At 41.8% G+C, this 22,490-nt stretch overlaps 1 protein-coding gene across 1 annotated transcript in view; it reads left to right on the top strand.

Annotated features, from left to right (window-relative positions):
• LOC121531588 (mitochondrial glutamate carrier 1) overlaps positions 1–15,073 on the top strand; it is a 76,767-nt gene extending 61,694 nt beyond the window's left edge. Inside the window, exons 7-11 of the mRNA XM_041836877.2 lie at positions 4,904–4,964; positions 9,727–9,871; positions 10,365–10,519; positions 11,569–11,644; positions 12,242–15,073. Of these exons, the coding sequence (XP_041692811.1) occupies positions 4,904–4,964; positions 9,727–9,871; positions 10,365–10,519; positions 11,569–11,644; positions 12,242–12,389 (585 nt within the window). The 3' untranslated portion in view covers positions 12,390–15,073. The remainder of the gene's footprint in view (positions 1–4,903; positions 4,965–9,726; positions 9,872–10,364; positions 10,520–11,568; positions 11,645–12,241) is intronic.
• The last annotated feature ends 7,417 nt before the right edge of the window (positions 15,074–22,490 follow it).

The following is a 22,490-nucleotide window of genomic DNA, read 5'->3' as shown; positions in this document are numbered from 1 at the left end:
TATGCATCCAAGGCGAACTGAAATCTTATCAGAAACATGTTGGGTTGTTTTCACTGCTTTTAATTTCCTTAAAACTGGTCAAACAGATGCCATTTGGAAATTTTGCACGGAAATTCTTTCCCGCTTTTTTTGAGTTATTGCATTTTCTCCCCGGTCCTTAAATGTCTGCTGCATGACAGAAGCAGAGATAAAAGAGAACTTTATAGATGTCAACTAGATTGAAGCATTAATCAATTTATGACATTCTGGTGAGCAATGGTTTATTTCGTTTTCTAGGGCAGTATCACGGCTCAGGCTAAGACCCAGATACAGACACAGGAGGCGGATAGTTTCAGAGTTTATTACAGTACAAAGGGGCAGGCGAAAGGTAGGTCAAGGCCGGCAAAGAGTCGTAATCCAAATCAGAGTCAGGCAGGTACAGGATGGCAGGCAGGATCAGGGTCAGGACAGGCAGAAAGGTCAGAACTGGGAAGACTAGGAAAAAGCAAAAACTAGAGCACAGGAAACACAGGAACACGCTGGAAGAACTTGACGGGACAAGACGAACTGGCAACAGACAAACAGAAAACACAGGTATAAATAAATACACATGAGGTAATGGGAGACACCTGGTGGGGGGTGGGAGACAATCACAAGACAGGTGAAACAGATCAGGGTGTGACAGTACCCCCCCTCTAGGGGTGCCACCTGGCGTCCTACCCTGGGACATACCTGGTTGACCGGGGTGTCGATCGCGGAAGTCCGCGATGAGGGCTGGGTCCAGGATATTCCTAGCGGGGACCCAGCACCTCTCCTCCGGGCCATAACCCTCCCAGTCAACCAGGTACTGGAATCCCCTGCCCCGTGGTCGAACACTCAGGAGGTGCCTCACCGTGGACACCGGATGGCTGTCGATGAGACGGGGGAGAGGGGTGGGCCTGGAGACAAAGGGCTGTGAGACAGGGGTTTAATTCTAGATATATAGAAAGTGGGATGTATACGGAGGGTGGGAGGCAACAGAAGGCAAACAGCAGAGGGGCTAAGGACCTTAGAGATGGGGAAAGGGCCGATAAAATGGGGGGAAAGTTTGCGGGACTCCACCCGGAGGGGCAGATCCCGAGTAGAAAGACATACCCTCTGCCCAAGATGGTAGCGGGGAGCAGGGGTCCTGGAGGTGGTCTTGAGAAGAGCGGCCCGGGCTCTCTTCCAGGTACGGCGACAGCGACGGACAAACATCTGGGCAGAAGGTATTCTGACCTCTTCCTCTCCGGGAAGAGCGGGGGCTGATATCCAGGGAACACTCAAAAGGCAAGAGACCAGTAGCAGAACAGGGAAGGTCGTCGATGAGACGGGAGAGACAACAGAGGACAAAACAGAAAAAAAAGTGTCACAATAAAATGACAACTCTTAAGATTGTTTAGAAAGAAAGAAGACAAGCTCAATACGACATTAAAACTAATCATTTTGAGCTGATAGAACAGACATATTCCACGAGTTGAAACCCCCAAAACCATGGGTACATGAGGAGACTCCAGGAGCAGAAACTGCATAGCCTCACTGTGGTTGCCTGACACTCGCAGGTTGGTAGGAACTGTATTGTGAGTGACTTTGCTCATAGAGCGCCCATCCAGCGCTCTGATGTCCATCGGGATTGAGTGGAGATACCCAGCTCCAACACCAGGGTAGTGTCCATAAAGCTCTCGTCAGCCCCAGAGTCAATGAGTACCCGGATGGATTTGGACTGGTCTCCCCACAACAGGGTAGCATAGAGGGGGTTATGAGTAAAGAGAGATTGGAAACTCCCCTTACGGCTCACCAGTGTACTCGTACCTACTGATGAGTCTGGTCTTTTAATGGGCAAGTAGATAAGAAATGTCCTGTAGCTCCACAATACATACAGCTCTTAGTGTTTAGTCTGCGTTTAGCAGGAGGCAATCTAGCTCTGCCCAGTTGCATGGGCTCCGGAGGAGGCGAGTCGGCAGCCCTCGGTGATCTCCGACGGAACTCGGGTGACACCGGACTCTCTCGGAAATGTAGACTTCGGGGATTTCCGGGATTCCTCGTAGGCGAGGTGGAATTCGAGGACGAGCGAGGGCGACAGGGAACAGACCGCCTCTCCCTCCTACGTTCATGTAGCCGGCCATCGATCCCGATGGTCAAGGCTATGAGGGAGTCGAGGTCCATGGGCAGCTCCCGGGCTGCGAGCTCGTCTTTAATCACCTCCGATAATCCGTGAAGGAACGTGTCGAACAGTGCTTCCGGGTTCCAGGCACACTCAGCCGCTAACGTGCGAAAATCCACCGCGTACGGGAGTGTGACAGGTGAAACAGATCAGGGTGTGATTACAGTAATTACAGAAGAGAAGCTGCATGTATCTGCATGTATATTACAGACATGTTGACTAACAAATAGCCTACCAAAATGTTGGAAATTATAAACGGAAATTAGGCTTGAAAAAAAAGAAATCCCGCACGCCTGCCGCTAGTTCCAGCGTCTCTGACTGTATAGCACATTTTCTATTGGCCTATTTGCGGGTTAAGGGTCAGGAGGAGGTGTTATTTTTTATTTGTTTTTTTCTAGTCTTTTTTATTATTCTTTAAAAAAAAATGTTTTTAGTCATTTAGCAGACGCTCTTATCCAGAGCGATTTACAGTTAGTGAGCGCATACATTATTTTTCATACTGGGAATCGAACCCACAACCCTGGCGTTGCAAACGCCATGCTCTACCAACTGAGCTACTTCCCTGTTTTCACATGGGCCATAGTCGGGCGGTTGCAGGCGAGTGCGGGTGAACAAACAGTTGACATCAATAGTGTGTGTGTGTGTGTGTGTTTGTGACTGTGTGCGTGTGTGTGTGTGTTTGTGACTGTGTGTGTGTGTGTGTGTGTGTGTGTTTGTGACTGTGTGTGTGTGTGTGTGTGTGTGTGTGTGTGTGTGTATCAGTGCCAGAGTGAGGTCCATTAGGGGAACGCCAGCTAGCTCAGTACAGTCCAGGGAACACTAGATTAGATTAGATTAGGAGTAGTACTCCTCAGATTAACCCAACTGGCCATCTCACCTTTAATCCCGTTAACCAGTTACTACAGCCCGGATTACACAGGAAAAACAAGAGTGTGTATTAGTTAATGCTATCTGTAGTGTGGTCTAGCTAGTGAATTGTTAGCTATTAGCACATTGATGTTCGGTAGGGCGTAGCTAGCCTAACTCCTGGACCTATTGCTTACACTGCAGAGTTGCTAACGCTAGCTATTAGTTAATGGTATAGTATCCGATAGGCCGTAGCCTAGCTAGCTTAACTCCTGGACCTATTGGTTACACTGCAGAGTTGCTAACGCTAGCTATTAGCTGTAAGGAGGTTGTATGTCTTAATTTTTTTTTACTCCAAATACAAACTAATACATACGAACAACAACTTACAGACGCAAACAAAAAACGAATACATCTCGTCTGCCCAGACCTGCATGTTCACACCCCCATCCCTACTGCCTGCATTATGGTTTGCCACTTGGCCTTAAATTGTACCAATTTGTTTTTCTCGGTCACCCATGCTATTTCAATAATAAATCATTAGATTTTTTCATCGTGTCAATGATGGCGGATTGATTGATTTCCAAGTTTTTAGTATACGTTTTTTTCAAGATGAATGATGAGAAGAGAATCGTCCAGCCCATTGGGTATCTCACTACACCCCCATACGCCATGTTTTGAAATATGCAGAGAGACGGATTAAAGTAAGTTTACATTGGAGTACTTCTGACAGCCAGCCAACCTTCTAGCTTTTGGACTTTATAGTATTCCTAGAAAGCATGGATTATTGAGTCATTATTAGTTTTACACTTAAGACATGACTGCCGTTGTGCTGTAGAATTTGTGAATGTTGTCTCTTGTATAATAAATTCTATACATTAGTTTATACTGGATTAAGCGTACATTTTAGTTAACTGTAATTTAGTTAGTTATGCTCCAACGTTCCCTCCATCTTGTGCCAACATCAGTTCTTTTTATGTCTTGGTTCCAATAGTTGATATGTTTCTAAGAGGTTGTCAGATGGATCGGCTCTCTGCTCTCTGTAAGGTTTGGTAGATCTTCCCTATCATATGAACATAATTTTCTGACTCAAATAAGATTCCCTCAAGGTTGCTCTGATGTCCAAAAGATTTCAAATCGAAATTTTGTGATATGTAACTTTTAAAGTTGCATGTATTTGAAACTATCTACGTTGGTCAGTCCCAAATTACTTTTTAATTCTGTTATGGAAATAAATGTATTTCCTGTTACCAAGTCATTTACGGTGTCAATGCCTTTCGGTTTCCATGTGGACCAATTTATCGGTGAATTCTGAAAAGCTCTCCAAGGATTGTCCCATAGGGTTGGGTTTTAGGGAGTGATATTGGTTTTTGTAGAATACGTTTCATTTTCTTAACTAGGAAGTTGTTCATGTTCTAAGCTTTATCCTTCAGAAATAGACACATAAAAGATATTCTGGAGATGAGCATGTGCATCTTCAATATGTTACCCATTGTTCCTCTTTAGTGCATTTAACTATACGTCACACGTAAAAGCCTTGAGTAGCGAGTTGATACAATTCCATGCCTGGAAGGTTGCATGTCCTTACTATTAACAGGCTTTGGTAACCTCGTTGTAAGATGTGCCATGGAACAGAAATAGGAGCTACTGAGTTAATAGCTATTATTTCTTTGCTATTACCAGACTCTCGTTGTCGGATAGAATTTTTAACCAGTGTATTGTTGGTGTAGTTTACATGGAGTCTTGAGTAATAAAGGCCTATCTATCCCCTAGAAAATATCCCATGATATGCCCTATCTTCTTCATGTAAGCCTATACCCCTGGTTATAACACTTTACCAAATGTTCCTGTCAGATACAGTGGTTTTTCATCTTGCATTTCTGTTTATCGTCACAGGTTATCGTCACAACTCCTATGGAGATGTTGAAGATTCAGCTTCAAGATGCTGGGAGAATCGGTAAGAGAGAGAGGAGAATCAGTTAGAGAGAGAGGAGAATCAGTTAGAGATAGATAGAGGAGAATCAGTTAGAGAGAGAGGAGAATCAGTAATAGATAGAGGAGAATCAGTTAGAAATAGAGGATAATCAGTAAGAGATAGAGGAGAATCAGTTAGAGAGAGAGGAGAATCAGTTAGAGATAGAGGAGAATCAGTTAGAGGTAGAGGAGAATCAGTTAGAGATAGAGGAGAATCAGTTAGAGATAGAGGAGAATCAGTAAGAGATAGCGGAGAATCAGTTAGAGATAGAGGAGAATCAGTTAGAGATAGAGGAGAATCAGTTAGAGAGAGAGGAGAATCAGTTAGAGATAGAGGAGAATCAGTTAGAGATAGAGGAGAATCAGTTAGAGAGAGAGGAGAATCAGTTAGAGATAGAGGAGAATCAGTTAGAGATAGAGGAGAATCAGTTAGAGAGAGAGGAGAATCAGTTAGAGATAGAGAAGAATCAGTTAGAGATAGAGGAGAATCAGTTAGAGATAGAGGAGAATCAGTTAGAGATAGAGGAGAATCAGTTAGAGATAGAGGAGAATCAGTTAGAGAGAGAGGAGAATCAGTTAGAGATAGAGGAGAATCAGTTAGAGATAGAGGAGAATCAGTTAGAGATAGAGGAGAATCAGTTAGAGATAGAGGAGAATCAGTTAGAGAGAGAGGAGAATCAGTTAGAGATAGAGAAGAATCAGTTAGAGATAGAGGAGAATCAGTTAGAGATAGAGGAGAATCAGTTAGAGATAGAGGAGAATCAGTTAGAGATAGAGGAGAATCAGTTAGAGAGAGAGGAGAATCAGTAAGAGATAGAGGAGAATCAGTTAGAGAGAGAGGAGAATCAGTTAGAGATAGAGGAGAATCAGTTAGAGATAGAGGAGAATCAGTTAGAGATAGATAGAGGAGAATCAGTTAGAGATAGATAGAGGAGAATCAGTTAGAGATAGAGGAGAATCAGTTAGAGATAGAGGAGAATCAGTTAGAGATAGAGGAGAATCAGTTAGAGATAGAGGAGAATCAGTTAGAGAGAGAGGAGAATCAGTTAGAGATAGAGGAGAATCAGTTAGAGATAGAGGAGAATCAGTTAGAGATAGAGGAGAATCAGTTAGAGAGAGAGGAGAATCAGTTAGAGATAGAGGAGAATCAGTTAGAGGTAGAGGAGAATCAGTTAGAGAGAGAGGAGAATCAGTTAGAGATAGAGGAGAATCAGTTAGAGAGAGAGGAGAATCAGTTAGAGATAGAGGAGAATCAGTTAGAGATAGAGGAGAATCAGTTAGAGATAGAGGAGAATCAGTTAGAGATAGAGGAGAATCAGTTGGAGAATCAGTTAGAGAGAGAGGAGAATCAGTTAGAGATAGAGGAGAATCAGTTAGAGATAGAGGAGAATCAGTTAGAGATAGAGGAGAATCAGTTAGAGATAGATAGAGGAGAATCAGTTAGAGATAGAGGAGAATCAGTAAGAGATAGAGGAGAATCAGTAAGAGGTAGAGGAGAATCAGTAAGAGATAGAGGAGAATCAGTTAGAGATAGAGGAGAATCAGTTAGAGAGAGAGGAGAATCAGTTAGAGATAGAGGAGAATCAGTTAGAGATAGAGGAGAATCAGTTAGAGATAGAGGAGAATCAGTTAGAGAGAGAGGAGAATCAGTTAGAGAGAGAGGAGAATCAGTTAGAGATAGATAGAGGAGAATCAGTTAGAGATAGAGGAGAATCAGTAAGAGATAGAGGAGAATCAGTAAGAGGTAGAGGAGAATCAGTAAGAGATAGAGGAGAATCAGTTAGAGAGAGAGGAGAATCAGTTAGAGATAGATAGAGGAGAATCAGTTAGAGATAGAGGAGAATCAGTAAGAGATAGAGGAGAATCAGTAAGAGATAGAGGAGAATCAGTTAGAGAGAGAGGAGAATCAGTTAGAGATAGATAGAGGAGAATCAGTTAGAGAGAGAGGAGAATCAGTTAGAGAGAGAGGAGAATCAGTTAGAGAGAGAGGAGAATCAGTTAGAGATAGATAGAGGAGAATCAGTTAGAGATAGAGGAGAATCAGTAAGAGATAGAGGAGAATCAGTTAGAGAGAGAGGAGAATCAGTTAGAGATAGAGGAGAATCAGTTAGAGATAGAGGAGAATCAGTTAGAGAGAGAGGAGAATCAGTTAGAGATAGATAGAGGAGAATCAGTTAGAGATAGAGGAGAATCAGTAAGAGATAGATGAGAATCAGTAAGAGGTAGAGGAGAATCAGTAAGAGATAGAGGAGAATCAGTTAGAGATAGAGGAGAATCAGTTAGAGATAGAGGAGAATCAGTTAGAGATAGAGGAGAATCAGTTAGAGAGAGAGGAGAATCAGTTGGAGATAGAGGAGAATCAGTTAGAGAGAGAGGAGAATCAGTTAGAGATAGATAGAGGAGAATCAGTTAGAGATAGATAGAGGAGAATCAGTTAGAGATAGAGGAGAATCAGTTAGAGATAGAGGAGAATCAGTTAGAGAGAGAGGAGAATCAGTAAGAGATAGAGGAGAATCAGTTAGAGATAGAGGAGAATCAGTTAGAGAGAGAGGAGAATCAGTTAGAGATAGAGGAGAATCAGTTAGAGAGAGAGGAGAATCAGTAAGAGATAGAGGAGAATCAGTTAGAGAGAGAGGAGAATCAGTTAGAGAGAGAGGAGAATCAGTTAGAGATAGAGGAGAATCAGTTAGAGATAGATAGAGGAGAATCAGTTAGAGATAGAGGAGAATCAGTTAGAGAGAGAGGAGAATCAGTTAGAGATAGAGGAGAATCAGTTAGAGATAGAGGAGAATCAGTTAGAGAGAGAGGAGAATCAGTTAGAGATAGAGGAGAATCAGTTAGAGGTAGAGGAGAATCAGTTAGAGAGAGAGGAGAATCAGTTAGAGATAGAGGAGAATCAGTTAGAGATAGAGGAGAATCAGTTAGAGATAGAGGAGAATCAGTAAGAGATAGAGGAGAATCAGTTAGAGATAGAGGAGAATCAGTTAGAGAGAGAGGAGAATCAGTTAGAGAGAGAGGAGAATCAGTTAGAGATAGAGGAGAATCAGTTAGAGAGAGAGGAGAATCAGTAAGAGATAGAGGAGAATCAGTTAGAGATAGAGGAGAATCAGTTAGAGAGAGAGGAGAATCAGTTAGAGATAGAGGAGAATCAGTTAGAGAGAGAGGAGAATCAGTTAGAGAGAGAGGAGAATCAGTTAGAGAGAGAGGAGAATCAGTTAGAGATAGAGGAGAATCAGTTAGAGAGAGAGGAGAATCAGTTAGAGATAGAGGAGAATCAGTTAGAGATAGAGGAGAATCAGTTAGAGATAGAGGAGAATCAGTTAGAGATAGAGGAGAATCAGTTAGAGAGAGAGGATAATCAGTTAGAGAGAGAGGAGAATCAGTTAGAGATAGAGGAGAATCAGTTAGAGAGAGAGGAGAATCAGTAAGAGATAGAGGAGAATCAGTTAGAGAGAGAGGATAATCAGTTAGAGAGAGGAGAATCAGTTAGAGATAGAGGAGAATCAGTTAGAGATAGAGGAGAATCAGTTAGAGAGAGAGGAGAATCAGTTAGAGAGAGAGGAGAATCGGTTGGAGAATCAGTTAGAGAGAGAGGAGAATCAGTTAGAGATAGAGGAGAATCAGTTGGAGAATCAGTTAGAGATAGAGGAGAATCAGTTAGAGATAGAGGAGAATCAGTTAGAGATAGAGGAGAATCAGTTAGAGAGAGAGGAGAATCAGTTAGAGATAGAGGAGAATCAGTAAGAGGTAGAGGAGAATCAGTTAGAGATAGAGGAGAATCAGTTAGAGATAGAGGAGAATCAGTTAGAGATAGAGAAGGATCGCTAGGAGGTTTAGAGAGAAATCGAGGAGGATCGGTAAGAGATTTAGGGCTCTATTAAATCCGTATCGCGGAAGTTCTGTATAACAGCGTGATATAAATTTAAAGGCAATGTTCTCGCGCTAGCGGAGACTGCATTCATGGTAAACACTGCATATGTCAGCTCAAGAGGAAATGACCTTTCAATTTCCATCAGTGATACAGGTTGAATAGAGCCATTAGGGAGATGGAAAACAATCGGTAAGATATTTAGAGAGATGGAGGAGGATCGGTAAGAGAGAGATGGAGCTGCAAAATGGAAGGGTCACTATGACCTAGTGTTGAAATATGAGGCAATTCTGCCACCGTGTGGTCAATATTGGAACCACATAAGCTGTTGACCTACTCTACTGTCTATTTTAGTCCCCTTGTTGTACATGCTCATTGAGTTATTAATGTATTCCATGAGGTAACAGCCTGCAGTTATAATGCATTATGATGCAGTTATAATGCATTATGATGCAGTTATAATGCGTTATGATGCAGTTATAATGCGTTATGATGCAGTTATAATGCATTATGATGCAGTTATAATGCGTTATGATGCAGTTATAATGCGTTATGATGCAGTTATAATGCATTGTAAGACTTTACATGAGCAAGTACAAACCTTTATAAAGTCTTATCTTGCCTAAATACCTGCAAACTAGTTAGTTAGATAGATAGATAGATAAATAGAGAGAGAGAGAGAGAGAGAGAGAGAGAGAGGTTAGTGCATTCATGTTAATTACAATCATAGTAAGTACAATTCTTCCTTAACAAATCAACTATCAGAAAAGTTCAGTGCTAGTAAGAAAATAAAATATATTTAGATGAGGTAGAGGAGAATCGGTAAGAGATTTAAGAGCTTTAAACCCCATGTTGTCCCTGTCTGTCCTTCTCTCAGAGGCCCAGAGGAAGCTGATGCCAGAGACAGTGGTACCAGGGGCCGTGCCGACCAAGTCCCCCACCGCCATGCAGCTGACCAGGGAACTTCTTAAGGAGAAGGGCATCGCTGGGCTGTACAAGGGCCTGGGGGCCACACTGCTCAGGTAAACAACGTAGCAGTGTTCTGACCACCAGGTACCCTCTGCTCATTGGCTCTTTCTCAATTGTATTTCCTGGATTCCTACCGTCCTCTCCACTCGTCCTCCTTGTACGGAGGAAAAAGGTCAGAGACTGAGGGACCTTGGATCTTCTCCTCCAAGGCGTTTTGAGAAGAAGTTGAGGAAAGAGGATGCAAGGAATCGAGGAATCAAGGAAATTCAATTAAAGTCCATCCATAGATACACTGACACACTGCTCTGGCCACAACTCTGAGGTATGACAATATGATAAAACTCTCCTCTGATCATCTCTAATTTCTCCCACCTCTCCTCTCCTCTCCTCTCCTCTCCTCTCCTCTCTTCTCTCTCTCTTCTCTCTCTCTCTTCTCTTCTCTTCTCTTCTCTTCTCTTCTCTTCTCTTCTCTCTCTCTTCTCTTCTCTTCTCTTCTCCTCCTCTTCTCTCTCTCTCTCCTTCTCCTCTCCTCTCCTCTCTTCTCAGGGATGTTCCATTCTCCATCATCTACTTCCCTCTGTTTGCCAACCTGAACACCCTGGGGAAGAGAGGAGCGGAGGGCCCCGCCCCGTTCTACGTGTCCTTCCTGGCAGGCTGTCTGGCTGGCAGCACGGCCGCTGTCGCTGTCAACCCTGTAGATGGTGAGACATGATATGATAATATTATAATATAGATTATAATAATACTGTAGTAATATGGGCTGGCAGCGCCTCCGCTGTCCCTGTAGTTGGTGAGACAAGGGATTTTCTTTATTAAATTTTTTTTTTATATCTTGTTATATCATTATACAGTTTTCGTGGAAATACACAGGGACACTCGAGGTCAATCTTTAAATGAATCATTGTTTATTATCATCATGCTGGAGAGGTCACAGTCAAACTTAGATGCATAAAGTACCGGTCTGAAGTGAGCTCTGCCGTGGCAGTCCCGTTAGATCTCTTATATACTGCAGACAAGTTATATTTGCATGATTTACTTTATTCATCATTCGTCATTAATTCATCATTAACGTTTGCTTCGTTCATGTGACCGACCAATACTGGTTCATAACATGTGACCGACCAATACTGGTTCATAACATGTGACAGACCAATACTGGTTCATAACATGTGACAGACCAATACTGGTTCATAACATGTGACCGACCAATACTGGTTCATAACATGTGACAGACCAATACTGGTTCATAACATGTGACCGACCAATACTGGTTCATAACATGTGACCGACCAATACTGGTTCATAACATGTGACAGACCTATACTGGTTCATAACATGTGACCGACCAATACTGGTTCATAACATGTGACAGACCTATACTGGTTCATAACATGTGACCGACCGATACCTCACGAGGCTTCTTCTCTCCAAGCTGAGACCTTGAAACTGAGATATCTTCCATTCTCAAAACAAGGGTCTTGGCGTACTGCCAAATTGCAAATACTGATAGTGAGGATTCGTTCAATCAGTCACTTCCATGAACACAGACATTGGTTATTAGAAAAGCACAAACATAGAACACAGAAATTGGTAATTAGAAAAGCACAAACATACCATTTTCCATCACACTATGTTATGTCTCTCTGAGTTAAAATGGTCTGTAATTAGTCTGGATCTTACACCAATTATATATTCTTAGTTGCATCAGTGTGTATTGTAGTGTTAACATGGTATTGTTGTGTATTTACAGTGATAAAGACCCGAATCCAGTCTATGAACAGAGGGAGTACAGAGGAAACTTACAGCGGGGTGACTGACTGTATCAGGTAAACCTACACATGGGGATTTCGATCGTGGCGCATTGAGGCTGTTCAGGATTTCCCCTCGTTTTTTTCAGGTTTTCGCTCTCAAAAGCACACTTTTTGTTTTAGAGAAAAACATAAAAAATTGGATGTTCTAAGTATAGTACAATACATATTACCACATCAGGAGATTGTTGAGAGTAGTTACCCTTTGATTCAAGTGCCAATGCACCTAGCACTGTTGTTTGGTTAGTGGTGTTTCTTTAAACGTGATGGAGTTTACAAAACAAATGCCCACGATGATTGGTGGAAAACATCATGATATTATTCTGACAGGTAGGCTACTTTGTAGCTAGTTAACATTTAATTGAGAAGGTTTTGGGGAAAGCCTATCTCTCTACCAGAAGATGGTTATAATTAGCATCACTGTATGTTTCTTGTTCTTTTTGGTGTGGCGGCAACAATTTGAATACAGAATGAATACACTGTATACGCTATATGATAACTCAGCTGCCATATTCAGTTAAAACACATCATTATAGTAACGAGGTTAAAACTATTCACTGACATCTTGTTGCTAATCTGTGTTGCCCATGTCTCTTCTCACCTCTCACCCATCAGTAAAATCATGAAGAACGAGGGTCCCTCAGCGTTCCTGAAGGGGGCGTACTGCCGTGCCCTGGTCATCGCGCCCTTATTTGGTATCGCCCAGGTGGTCTACTTCTTCGGCGCGGGAGAATACATCCTCAGCTTCCTGCCTGGCAACTAAGCGACAAGAACGTCAACCGATCGGATCTCTGCCTTTTCCCTCTCTCGCAACTAGATCACAACTACATCACGCACAGCACAGCGATAGGATCCGAGATCACCTCTCATCATGAAATAAGGTTTTGATCAATTTGATGGGATTGTTAGAACATTTGATCGTTGTCGTCGGGTTAAAGTACGACTACCACCAATTTAGGATTTCTTTCTTTGACCCCTTTTGGCTTATGAGCACCCCCCCTAGAGGCGAACACGTTGCGGATAGCCTCTTTAATTGTCCTTGTGGTGTTGAATGTAATGTTACGGCGGTGAGCACAGTAATAGGAGCAGAGAGACGTTGATTGCAAAGCGGCGGCAACACAAGATTCCAGTGGAATTGAAGCCACAAATACCATGTTCTCAAATGATGATTATTTTATTTATTTTTGAATGATATTTTTTATGTGGGCGTGATTGATGAATTACAGGGTAGATCTATTGTCTGAATATGTTGAGCTACGGCATATGGTAGTTATCTCAATGAACCGCCATAGCATCAGAATGATCATGCGGATGACGACTATTGCCTATCAATCAGATTTAATATAAATCACATATCTTGTAATAATAAAACATATAAAAAAATTGTTGGTCCTAATGACAAAGCAAGCAGGATTTTACGAGTTCTCAAGAAAACAAAGAATCACTTAGTTAGACTATTCAAAGTTCACCAAGCATGCTCATTAAAGAAACAAAATGATCCATACCTTATTATTATTACCAGCTATTATGTAGTATACTATGAATTAGAGCTTAAATTACATCTTACATTTATTTTTAAATGCATGTGTTACAGGCCAAGACCCATAGAATATGTTAAGTTGTGCACTTTATACAACTATACAATACTGACACCCCCATTGGATCTTACCTGAACAGCCCAGTCATCCCTGCCTGTGATTGGTTGTAATTGCCATTCAGCCAATCAGCTTATAGCTCTGAGTGGACCCTAATTGCCTTGTCCCTGGTGGTCTTTTCTCTAAATGCAGTACCTAGTTATCCCCAAACGGAGAAGGAAAATAGAGCTATCGTAATAACCAACATTCTTTTTGCACTTTGAAACCATGGCCAATATCATATCAATTGTGGTCTTGGTGTTAAAAACAAACATTAAATATCATGAATTTTGGCCAGTGACAGAACTAATACTATATCTGAAGAGCAAACGAATCTGCAATAGATTCTATTAAAAAAAAAAACAGAAAAAATGATAAATAATGAAGCCACTTTTAATATTGTCCAAATTATTTCTGACTTTCTATTCTCATTATTAATATTTGGAACGGTACTCCTCTACAGCCGTTCAAACTTTAAAACGTGTAGACTGATCTGGATTAAGTTGCTTGCATACAACTTTTTGATAACATTTAAACTATAAACCTTTTAATTAATCTTAACTGCATCCGCTTTAATGGGATTTGTTCAACCTTCTAAAGCTTCCATTGTGACATCATGACTTCCAACATTCCATTCACTGTGAATGCAACAATGCAACTTTTGACAAAAATCTGCTACTTTGACCTCTTCCCCAACAAGTTAAACAGAAAGTTAGAGCATATGAAGTCTTCCTCTACTTCTCTGCTATTCAAATCTGAAATCACAACAAAAATATATTCAAATGTGGAATTGTTCTTCTACTTCTCTGCTATGCTATTCAAATCAGAAATCAGAGCAGAAATATATTCTACCAATCAAAAGTTACAGCTGTTTGTCTGAGTTTAGAGTGATGAAAAGTAGCTAGCTAACATCAGCTAAAAGCTCTTTCGTGTCCGTTGCTATGGATACTCACACAAGCAGATTAGAGCATTGTGACATCATGACTTCCAACATTCCATTTACCGTGAATGCAACAATGGAACTTTTGACACAAATCAGCTACTTTGACCACTTTCCAAACAAAAATATTGCATATGAAATCTTCCTCTACTTCTCCGCTATTCAAATATGAAATCAGAACAGGAATAACTTCTACCAATCGAACGATACAGCTGTTTGAGAACTGCACCAACTGCTTTTCTTCCTAACTTATTAAAACAACTGCTGTTTTAAGCCAGTTTCCCAATAAGTTATTCAAAAAGTTAGAGGGTATGAATTCTTCCTCTACTTCTCTGCTATTCAAATCTGAAATCATAGCAGAAAATATCTTCAACTAATCTAGAGGTACAGCTGTTTCAGTAACCGCATCAACCACATTTTCTCTAACCTTTTTATAAACAACATACATTTGTACCACTTTCCCAAAAAGCTAGACATAAAGTTAGAAGGTATTAAATATTCCTCTACTTCTCTGCTAACACTTCTTACACTACCACACAACTATTTTTAAAGAACTGGAGCAAGGCACACAATTTTACTTCATGTAAAATTACAATCTAGTTGTGATTTAAATAGTGTACAAAAAAAAAAGATTGGGACCTAAAATTGTATTATTCCAATCATTCAATGTACTAAAGCTATCTATGCTTTAGTATGTTTTTGTTTGTTGTTCTCTAGGCTCTTTGGGGATTGAAACTTTCATGGTGTATCTTTGTTGTGCATGCATTTGTTACATCACTGAAGGCCCTGCCACACCATTCAAATCAAGCTTTATTTATACAGCACATTTAAGACATGGAATGCAATGCAATGTGCTTCACAGGAAAGAAACTAATATAAAACAATGAAAATAAAAGCTAAAATATTTACTACACAACAAACATCAGATAAAAAACAAAAGAATGTCAAAAACGGACTTACTAAAAAGCACCCTGAGGAAAAGCAAAGCTAAAAAGATGTGTTTTAAGATCTCTTTTAAATATGTCCACAGTTTCAGCCCTCCTCAGGTTCTCTGGCAGGCTATTCCAGAGGCTGGGGGCATAGTAACTAAAGGCTGCCTCTCCATGCCTCCTGGTCCTGGGCTTTGGGATAGTTAAAAGGCAAGTGCCAGAGGACCTGAGGGACCTACTGGGTACATAACTTACAAGCATGTCTGACATGTATTGGGGCGAACAATTGTGGATTGATTTAAAAACCAATAGAATAATCTTTAAATGAATTCTAAAACTCACAGGCGGCCAGTGCAGAGATCTTAAAACCGGTGTAATGTGTGCTCTCCGTCTGGTCTTGGTCAGTACCCGTGCTGCAGCATTCTGGATGTTTTGCTGTTGACCAATGGCTTTCTTGGGTAGACCAGACAGGAGAGCATTACAGTAGTCAAGCCTGCTTGTAATAAAAGCATCGATGAGTCTCTCTGTATCAGCCTGAGAGAGAAACGGCCGCACCTTGGCAATGTTCCTCAGGTGGTAATAAGCTGTTCTGGTGACATTTCTAAAGTGTGATTCGAAATTTAGTTCAGAATCTAAAATAACACCTTGGTTTTTTACCTGGTCAGATTCTTACTCTGTGCTTTGGCTCCAACAACAAGTACCTCGGTCTTGTCTCGATTTAGCTGGAGGAAGATGTGAGCCAGCCAGAGATCAAGGGTGACTGATGCAGCTCTTCAGTTGTACTGATTCATTCCCTAATGTCACACTATTCCCTATATAGTGCACTACTTTTGACCTACATTTGGTAAAGCGTAGTGCACTATATAGGGAATAGGGTGACATTTGGGATGCACAGAACTGTTGCACCATTAACATGCAACACAACTCTTCAATGTTTTATTATTATTATTATTATCATGATGTGTTGGGATAGAACTGAGATCTATAATACTTATCAATATTCCTTTCTACATATATATATATATATATATATATATATATATATAGCTGTATGTATTGTTTTTCTGTATGTGTTGTGTCCACTTTAGTATGCAAATGATATGAACTTTGCGTTGTAATATCTATAGGTTTTAATGTTTGTTTTACTGAACATTTTACCGATGGCTTTATTACCACACCTACCTCTCCAGCCTCCCTTCTCTCGATCCATATTATTATTATTATTATTATTATTATTATCATATTGTGGAAATATTCCAGTGAAGGAATTCATGTCATTTCAATGCAAAACGTATATCATTTGAATGCTGCAAGCAGAAAGGGTGAGGTTTATCTTCATACTCTAAGTGTATGGAATTGGGAACAATAATGTTGTAGCTCTTTGATATCTCATAATCTATTACCAAATGCACACCGTGTTAACCTACTATGCCACCAGGAATTACCTTTTGAAGAAAATTAGCTTATATAGAAAAGAAAAGAAACAGTGTGATGATCATTATGAATTCATGTCAAATCAAGTGTATTGCAACAAAACTTATTTGTTGATTTTTAGCTCACAATAGTGAAGAAACATAGCTAACGCGTAGCTAACAAAATGCATACTTGAATCTATTCAGTATATGGAATTAATAAAGGCATTACTGTAGGAGTCGGAAAGCGACATGATTTTAGAATTTCAACTTTGTTGTCAGAATGACTTGTTTCACCCCAGTGGCAATAGCAATGACCTGGTCCTATTAATGTGTGTTATCTCTGCTGGAAATCCATGTCTTAATGATTAGTTCTAGCCTAGAGGTCAGATAGCGAGGGAAGTTCTCATTCTCTGAATCCCAAACCAACCCCTAGCCCCTACACCCTATTCATTACCAGATAGGAGTAACAACACCACCTGGCCTATTGGATCTACCACCATACTGCCTGGTGGATAGGGCTAGGGGATAGGGCTAGGGGATAGGGCTAGGGGATAGGGATAGGGCTAGGGGATAGGGCTAGGGGATAGGGCTAGGGGATAGGGCTAGGGGATAGGGCTAGGGGATAGGGATAGGGATAGGGCTAGGGGATAGGGATGGGGCTGGGGATAGGGGCTAGGGGATAGGGCTAGGGGATAGGGCTAGGGGATAGGGCTAGGGGATAGGGGATAGGGCTAGGGGATAGGGCTGGGGATAGGGCTAGGGGATAGGGCTAGGGCTAGGGGATAGGGCTAGGGGATAGGGGATAGGGATAGGGATAGGGGATAGGGATAGGGCTAGGGGATAGGGATAGGGGATAGGGATAGGGGATAGGGGATAGGGCTAGGGGGATAGGGGTAGGGCTAGGGGATAGGGCTAGGGGATAGGGGATAGGGGATAGGGATAGAGGATAGGGCTAGGGGATAGGGGATAGGGATAGGGGCTAGGGGATAGGGCTAGGGGATAGGGATAGAGCATAGGGGATAGGGGATAGGGATAGGGGATAAGGGATAGGGGATAGGGCTAGGGGATAGGGATAGGGGATAGGGCTAGGGGATAGGGATAGGGATAGGGCTAGGGGATAGGGATAGGGCTAGGGGATAGGGCTAGGGGATAGGGCTAGGGGATAGGGGTTGGTTTGGTATTCAGGAATAGTAGACCTAGGACCCCCTGCCATGATCAGAGATCAGAGTGGGTGCCATTTGGAGGCAGACAGACAGATCAGAGATCAGAGTGGGGGCCATTTGGAGGCAGACAGACAGATCAGAGATCAGAGTGGGGGCCATTTGGAGGCAGACAGACAGATCAGAGATCAGAGTGGGGGCCATTTGGAAGGCAGACAGACAGATCAGAGATCAGAGTGGGGGCCATTTGGAGGCAGACAGACAGATCAGAGATCAGAGTGGGGGCCATTTGGAGGCAGACAGACAGATCAGAGATCAGAGTGGGTGCCATTTGGAGGCAGACAGACAGAAAATATAACAGACCTATTATATGTGATCTCAGCTTTAAGTTATTTTATTCATGTTGTTTATTCTTCAAAGATTCAATAATTACTTTTATTCATGTTGTTTATTCTTCAAAGATTCTATAATTACTTTTATTCATGTTGTTTATTCCTCAAACATTCCAATCCTTACTCATCTTGTATGATATTATCATTGTTATTATTATGTATTTGTTATTATTGTTTTGATGATCTTTTTTTGTTGTTGCCTTTTTGTCCTGCGATTTTCCTTTTTCTTTATGGTTTTAATCTTGAAAATGTTGACCAATGAAGTCATTTTCATTTAGTTTGATCAGCTGTGAATTTGTACTGACTGTGCTTCGATCTGGTGTGATTTGGTTGTGTGTGTGTGTGTCTGGTTTGGCTGTGGAGTAATGCTGTAGTTAGTAATGCTGTAGTGAGTAATGCTGTAGTCATAAGTTAGTTAGTTAGTTAGTTAGTTAGTTAGTGTGACACCTTGTGGTTATTTCTCTCTGGTCTAAACACCAAAAAATACAACGTTTAGAGTGTATACAATAAAATAAAAGCACAAATAAATATCAGGCACAATATCACAGAAAAACCCTTCCTATCTCTGAAACGCGATACAACACAGTCAATGGGGTCCCACTGTTGGAACCGTATCACCTCGGAACTGGAACGAGAACGTCTTCTTCTTCATCTTCTAATTGTACGAGTATCACAGCATTCTATAGCCGCTACTGAGTCCGTGGACCGTACACCACCTCGCTACATATCCTAAAGAAAATGGAAAATCCGAGAATGTAACTTATATAAATATTAAGACATATATTGATTATGGTGATGATGAGATTATTGGATCGGTTTTTAGCTGTCCGAGAACATGTCTGTAAATGAACACAGCAACGACGACATCAACAGAATATATGTCAAAACATAGAAAACACATATACACAGCAGTCAGACAGTAGCTAGTGATCACACCCGGACATGGCACCCTATTCCCTATAAAGTGCACTAGTTTTGACCAGTATGGCACCATATAAGGAAAAGGTTGCTATTTTGGATGTACTCAACGTATTCACCAGTAATGCAACTCAGTAGAAATCAAACGGGAACTAGACTCCAGTATAGTAACCACAACCTGAACACAACGTCTGTGTCTGAAATGGCACCCTAATCCCTCTGCAGTGCACTAGCGTTGACCAGGTCCCATAGGGGTTTTATTCCAAAGTAGTGCACTGTAGAGGGATTAGGGTGCCATTTTGAATACACCCAATGTAACAACATCACACCATGTGTTTATCAGTAGTAAGTAAGTAAGTCAAACTCTATGGGGGACCCGTGAGGCCTCTACTGACCCTTAGTTATTTTTATTCCTCCAAGAGGAACTGTGGTCGTGCATTATAGGACTTCAAGATAACGTGTACATATGCCCCACACACACTCTAGCCTGATCCCAGACCTGTTTCTGCTCTCTTGCCAACTCCATTGCTGTCATTGTTATGACAATTCCATAGGAGTAGGCAAGAGTGCAGAAACAGACTGGCACCCAGGCTAAACAGACTGGCACCCAGGCTAAACAGACTGGAACCCAGGCTAAACAGACTGGCACCCAGGCTAAACAGACTGGCACCCAGGCTAAACAGACTGGCACCCAGGCTAAACAGACTGGCACCCAGGCTAAATAGACTGGAACCCAGGCTAAACAGACTGGCACCCAGGCTAAATAGATGGAACCCAGGCTAAACAGACTGGCACCCAGGCTAAATAGACTGGAACCCAGGCTAAACAGACTGGCACCCAGGCTAAACAGACTGGCACCCAGGCTAAACAGACTGGCACCCAGGCTAAACAGACTGGCACCCAGGCTAAACAGACGGGCACCCAGGCTAAACACCTTCCACTCTCCTTCTACAACGTATCTCTCTCTCCATCCACCACATGGAGGGTGATATGATGATGATGACGTGTGTGGTGAATTATGACATTTATGAAATTACAATTGTCTGCACGCATGACTGTAAATTGCTTTGGGAAAAAAAAGTGTCTGTTAAATGGCATATATTGTCTTAGTCATTGCTTACAATGTGATGAAGTAAAAATGAGATGTTGTATTCCCTGTTATTCCCCATTTACTGTTCAATAAAATGAGATGACTGTCCTTATTCGCCTGGTATGTCTGTTTTATTCATTTAACCTTTTAGTTTTTTCTTAAGCGTCTTTAAGGCTATTTTAAATAAATCGCACAGCCCCCCTTACATATAAAAAAATGTTTTTACAAGCCCTTGTTTTTTTTCGTACTACCACTGACTTTGCTGATAACTACTATGTAGAGGGGAAATAACTTGCTAATATTGTGATGTGTTCAGCGGCGACCCGTCATTCAGCCCAACCCGCTTTCTATTTTATTCTTTGCCTGTGTTGATATTTTGGCGTTAATATGTGTCACATATCAGTGTGCAAAAGTTATAAAGCCTCATACAAACTCTCTCTTTTTTGCTTCCTTGAGTAAGGCAGCTCCAAAATGCAGGTGTTTCAGCCTAGCTCAGTGCTTTCTGTGGTGGTGGGGCAGCCAGCGGAAAATACGGAGCGTAGGGGTTGGTAATGTTCTCTAGTTGCGCCGTGATTGGCTCAGTGTTCTGTCCCTCGTGGGGACACTACGTCACCGCAAAATCTACGGGGAGAGCTCGAAAATTCAAGCTCCTTGGGTGCTGCCATAAAGTTACATTAGAAGTGCCCATCCAAGAAGGCTCAAGGTCATTCGCCACTGATAAAATGACAAATCACGTTATATCTACAGTAGATTTGATTGGACTGGCACTAAGACCGCACTCAATGAGCTGTATAAGGCCATAAGCAAAGAGGAAAACGCTCATCCAGAGGCGGCGCTCCTAGTGGCCAGGGACTTTAATGCAGGGAAACTTACTTATGTTCTACCTCATTCCAACCAGCATGTTAAAGCTTATAAGAAATCCCACAATGCCCTTCGAACGAACCATCAAACAGGCAAAGCGTCAATACAGGACTAAGATTGAATCGTGCTACACCGGCTCTGACGCTCGTCGGACGTGGCAGGGGTTGCAAACTATTACAGACTACAAAGGGAAGCACAGCCGCGAGCTGCACAGTGACACGAACCTACCAGACGAGTTAAATTACTTCTATGCTCGCTTCGAGGCGAGCAACACTGAAGCATGCATGAGAACATTTCCGGACGACTGTGTGATCACAAGGCCGCATGGCCAGACGGATTACCAGGACGTGTACTCAGAGCATGCGCTGACCAACTGGCAAGTGTCTTCACTGACAATAATACCAACATGTTTCAAGCAGACCACCATAGTCCTTCTAAATTAAATCAGCAAATCCTTCTCAATCCTTGTCATATGAAGATAAATTATGAAGATAATTTATAGATAAAACGTATCGGTGCTCATCGGCCATTGGACATAAACATTACACAACAAGTGGAAAATTGCAAATTCAACAATGAGTGGTTTGGAAGGAATCAGTGGCTAACTGCAAGCATTGCAACGCAATCACTAGCCTGCTATTCAGTGGAGTGGATGTGTGGTCCAAGTCTGGGTTGAAGGGTCTCTTGTCCAAGCTTAAAAGGATAAACATTCAACATTGGCCATGCTGTCAATCCAGCATGACTTCTACCGCCTTCAAACAACTGGAAACTCTGAACTGGGAAATCTCAGACTTCAGTGAGTTCAAGACAACTGGTAACTTTGAAAAAAAAAATGTATCCGACTGTGAAAGCTTCGGTCATCCAACCCAGATTTTTAAGTTGGGAACTCGGGCCTCTCTAGAGCTCCGACCTGAAGATCACTGACGTCATGATTCAACCTTGTTTTTTTCAGAGTTCCCAGTTGTCTTGAAAGCACCATAAATCCAGAGAATGCCAGACTTTGATGCCAAAGTTTGATGCCAGAATTTTCCCACGAAGGACCGCCACACCACCACCCTGTTCAAATGAGCAAAGCACAACAAGGTAAGTCCAGAAATGTCTTGCATGCAGCTGCATAAATTATGCAATATGCCACGGAGATATGTACAGTCGTGGTGAAAAGTTTTGAGAATGACACAAATACAAATTTTCACAAAGTCTGCTGCCTCAGTTTTGATGATGGCAATTTGCATATACTCCAGAATGTTACGAAGAGTGATCAGATGAATTGCAATTAATTGCAAAGTCCCTCTTTGCCATGAAAATGAACTTAATCCCCCAAAAAACATTTCCTCTGCATTTCAGCCCTGCCACAAAAGGACCAGCTGCCATCATGTCAGTGATTCTCTCGTTAACACAGGTGAGAGTGTTGACGAGGACAAGGCTGGAGATCACTCTGTCATGCTGATTGAGTTAGAATAACAGACTGGAAGCTTTAAAAGGAGGGTGGTGAAGAAGGCTTCAGGACGCCCAAGAAAGTCCAGCA

This window comes from Coregonus clupeaformis, chromosome 19 (genome assembly GCF_020615455.1).
Source record: "Coregonus clupeaformis isolate EN_2021a chromosome 19, ASM2061545v1, whole genome shotgun sequence".
Taxonomy (NCBI): Eukaryota; Metazoa; Chordata; class Actinopteri; order Salmoniformes; family Salmonidae; genus Coregonus; species Coregonus clupeaformis.
The sequence above is the reverse complement of the archived record's forward strand: the minus strand, read 5'-3'. Positions and strand labels throughout refer to the sequence as shown.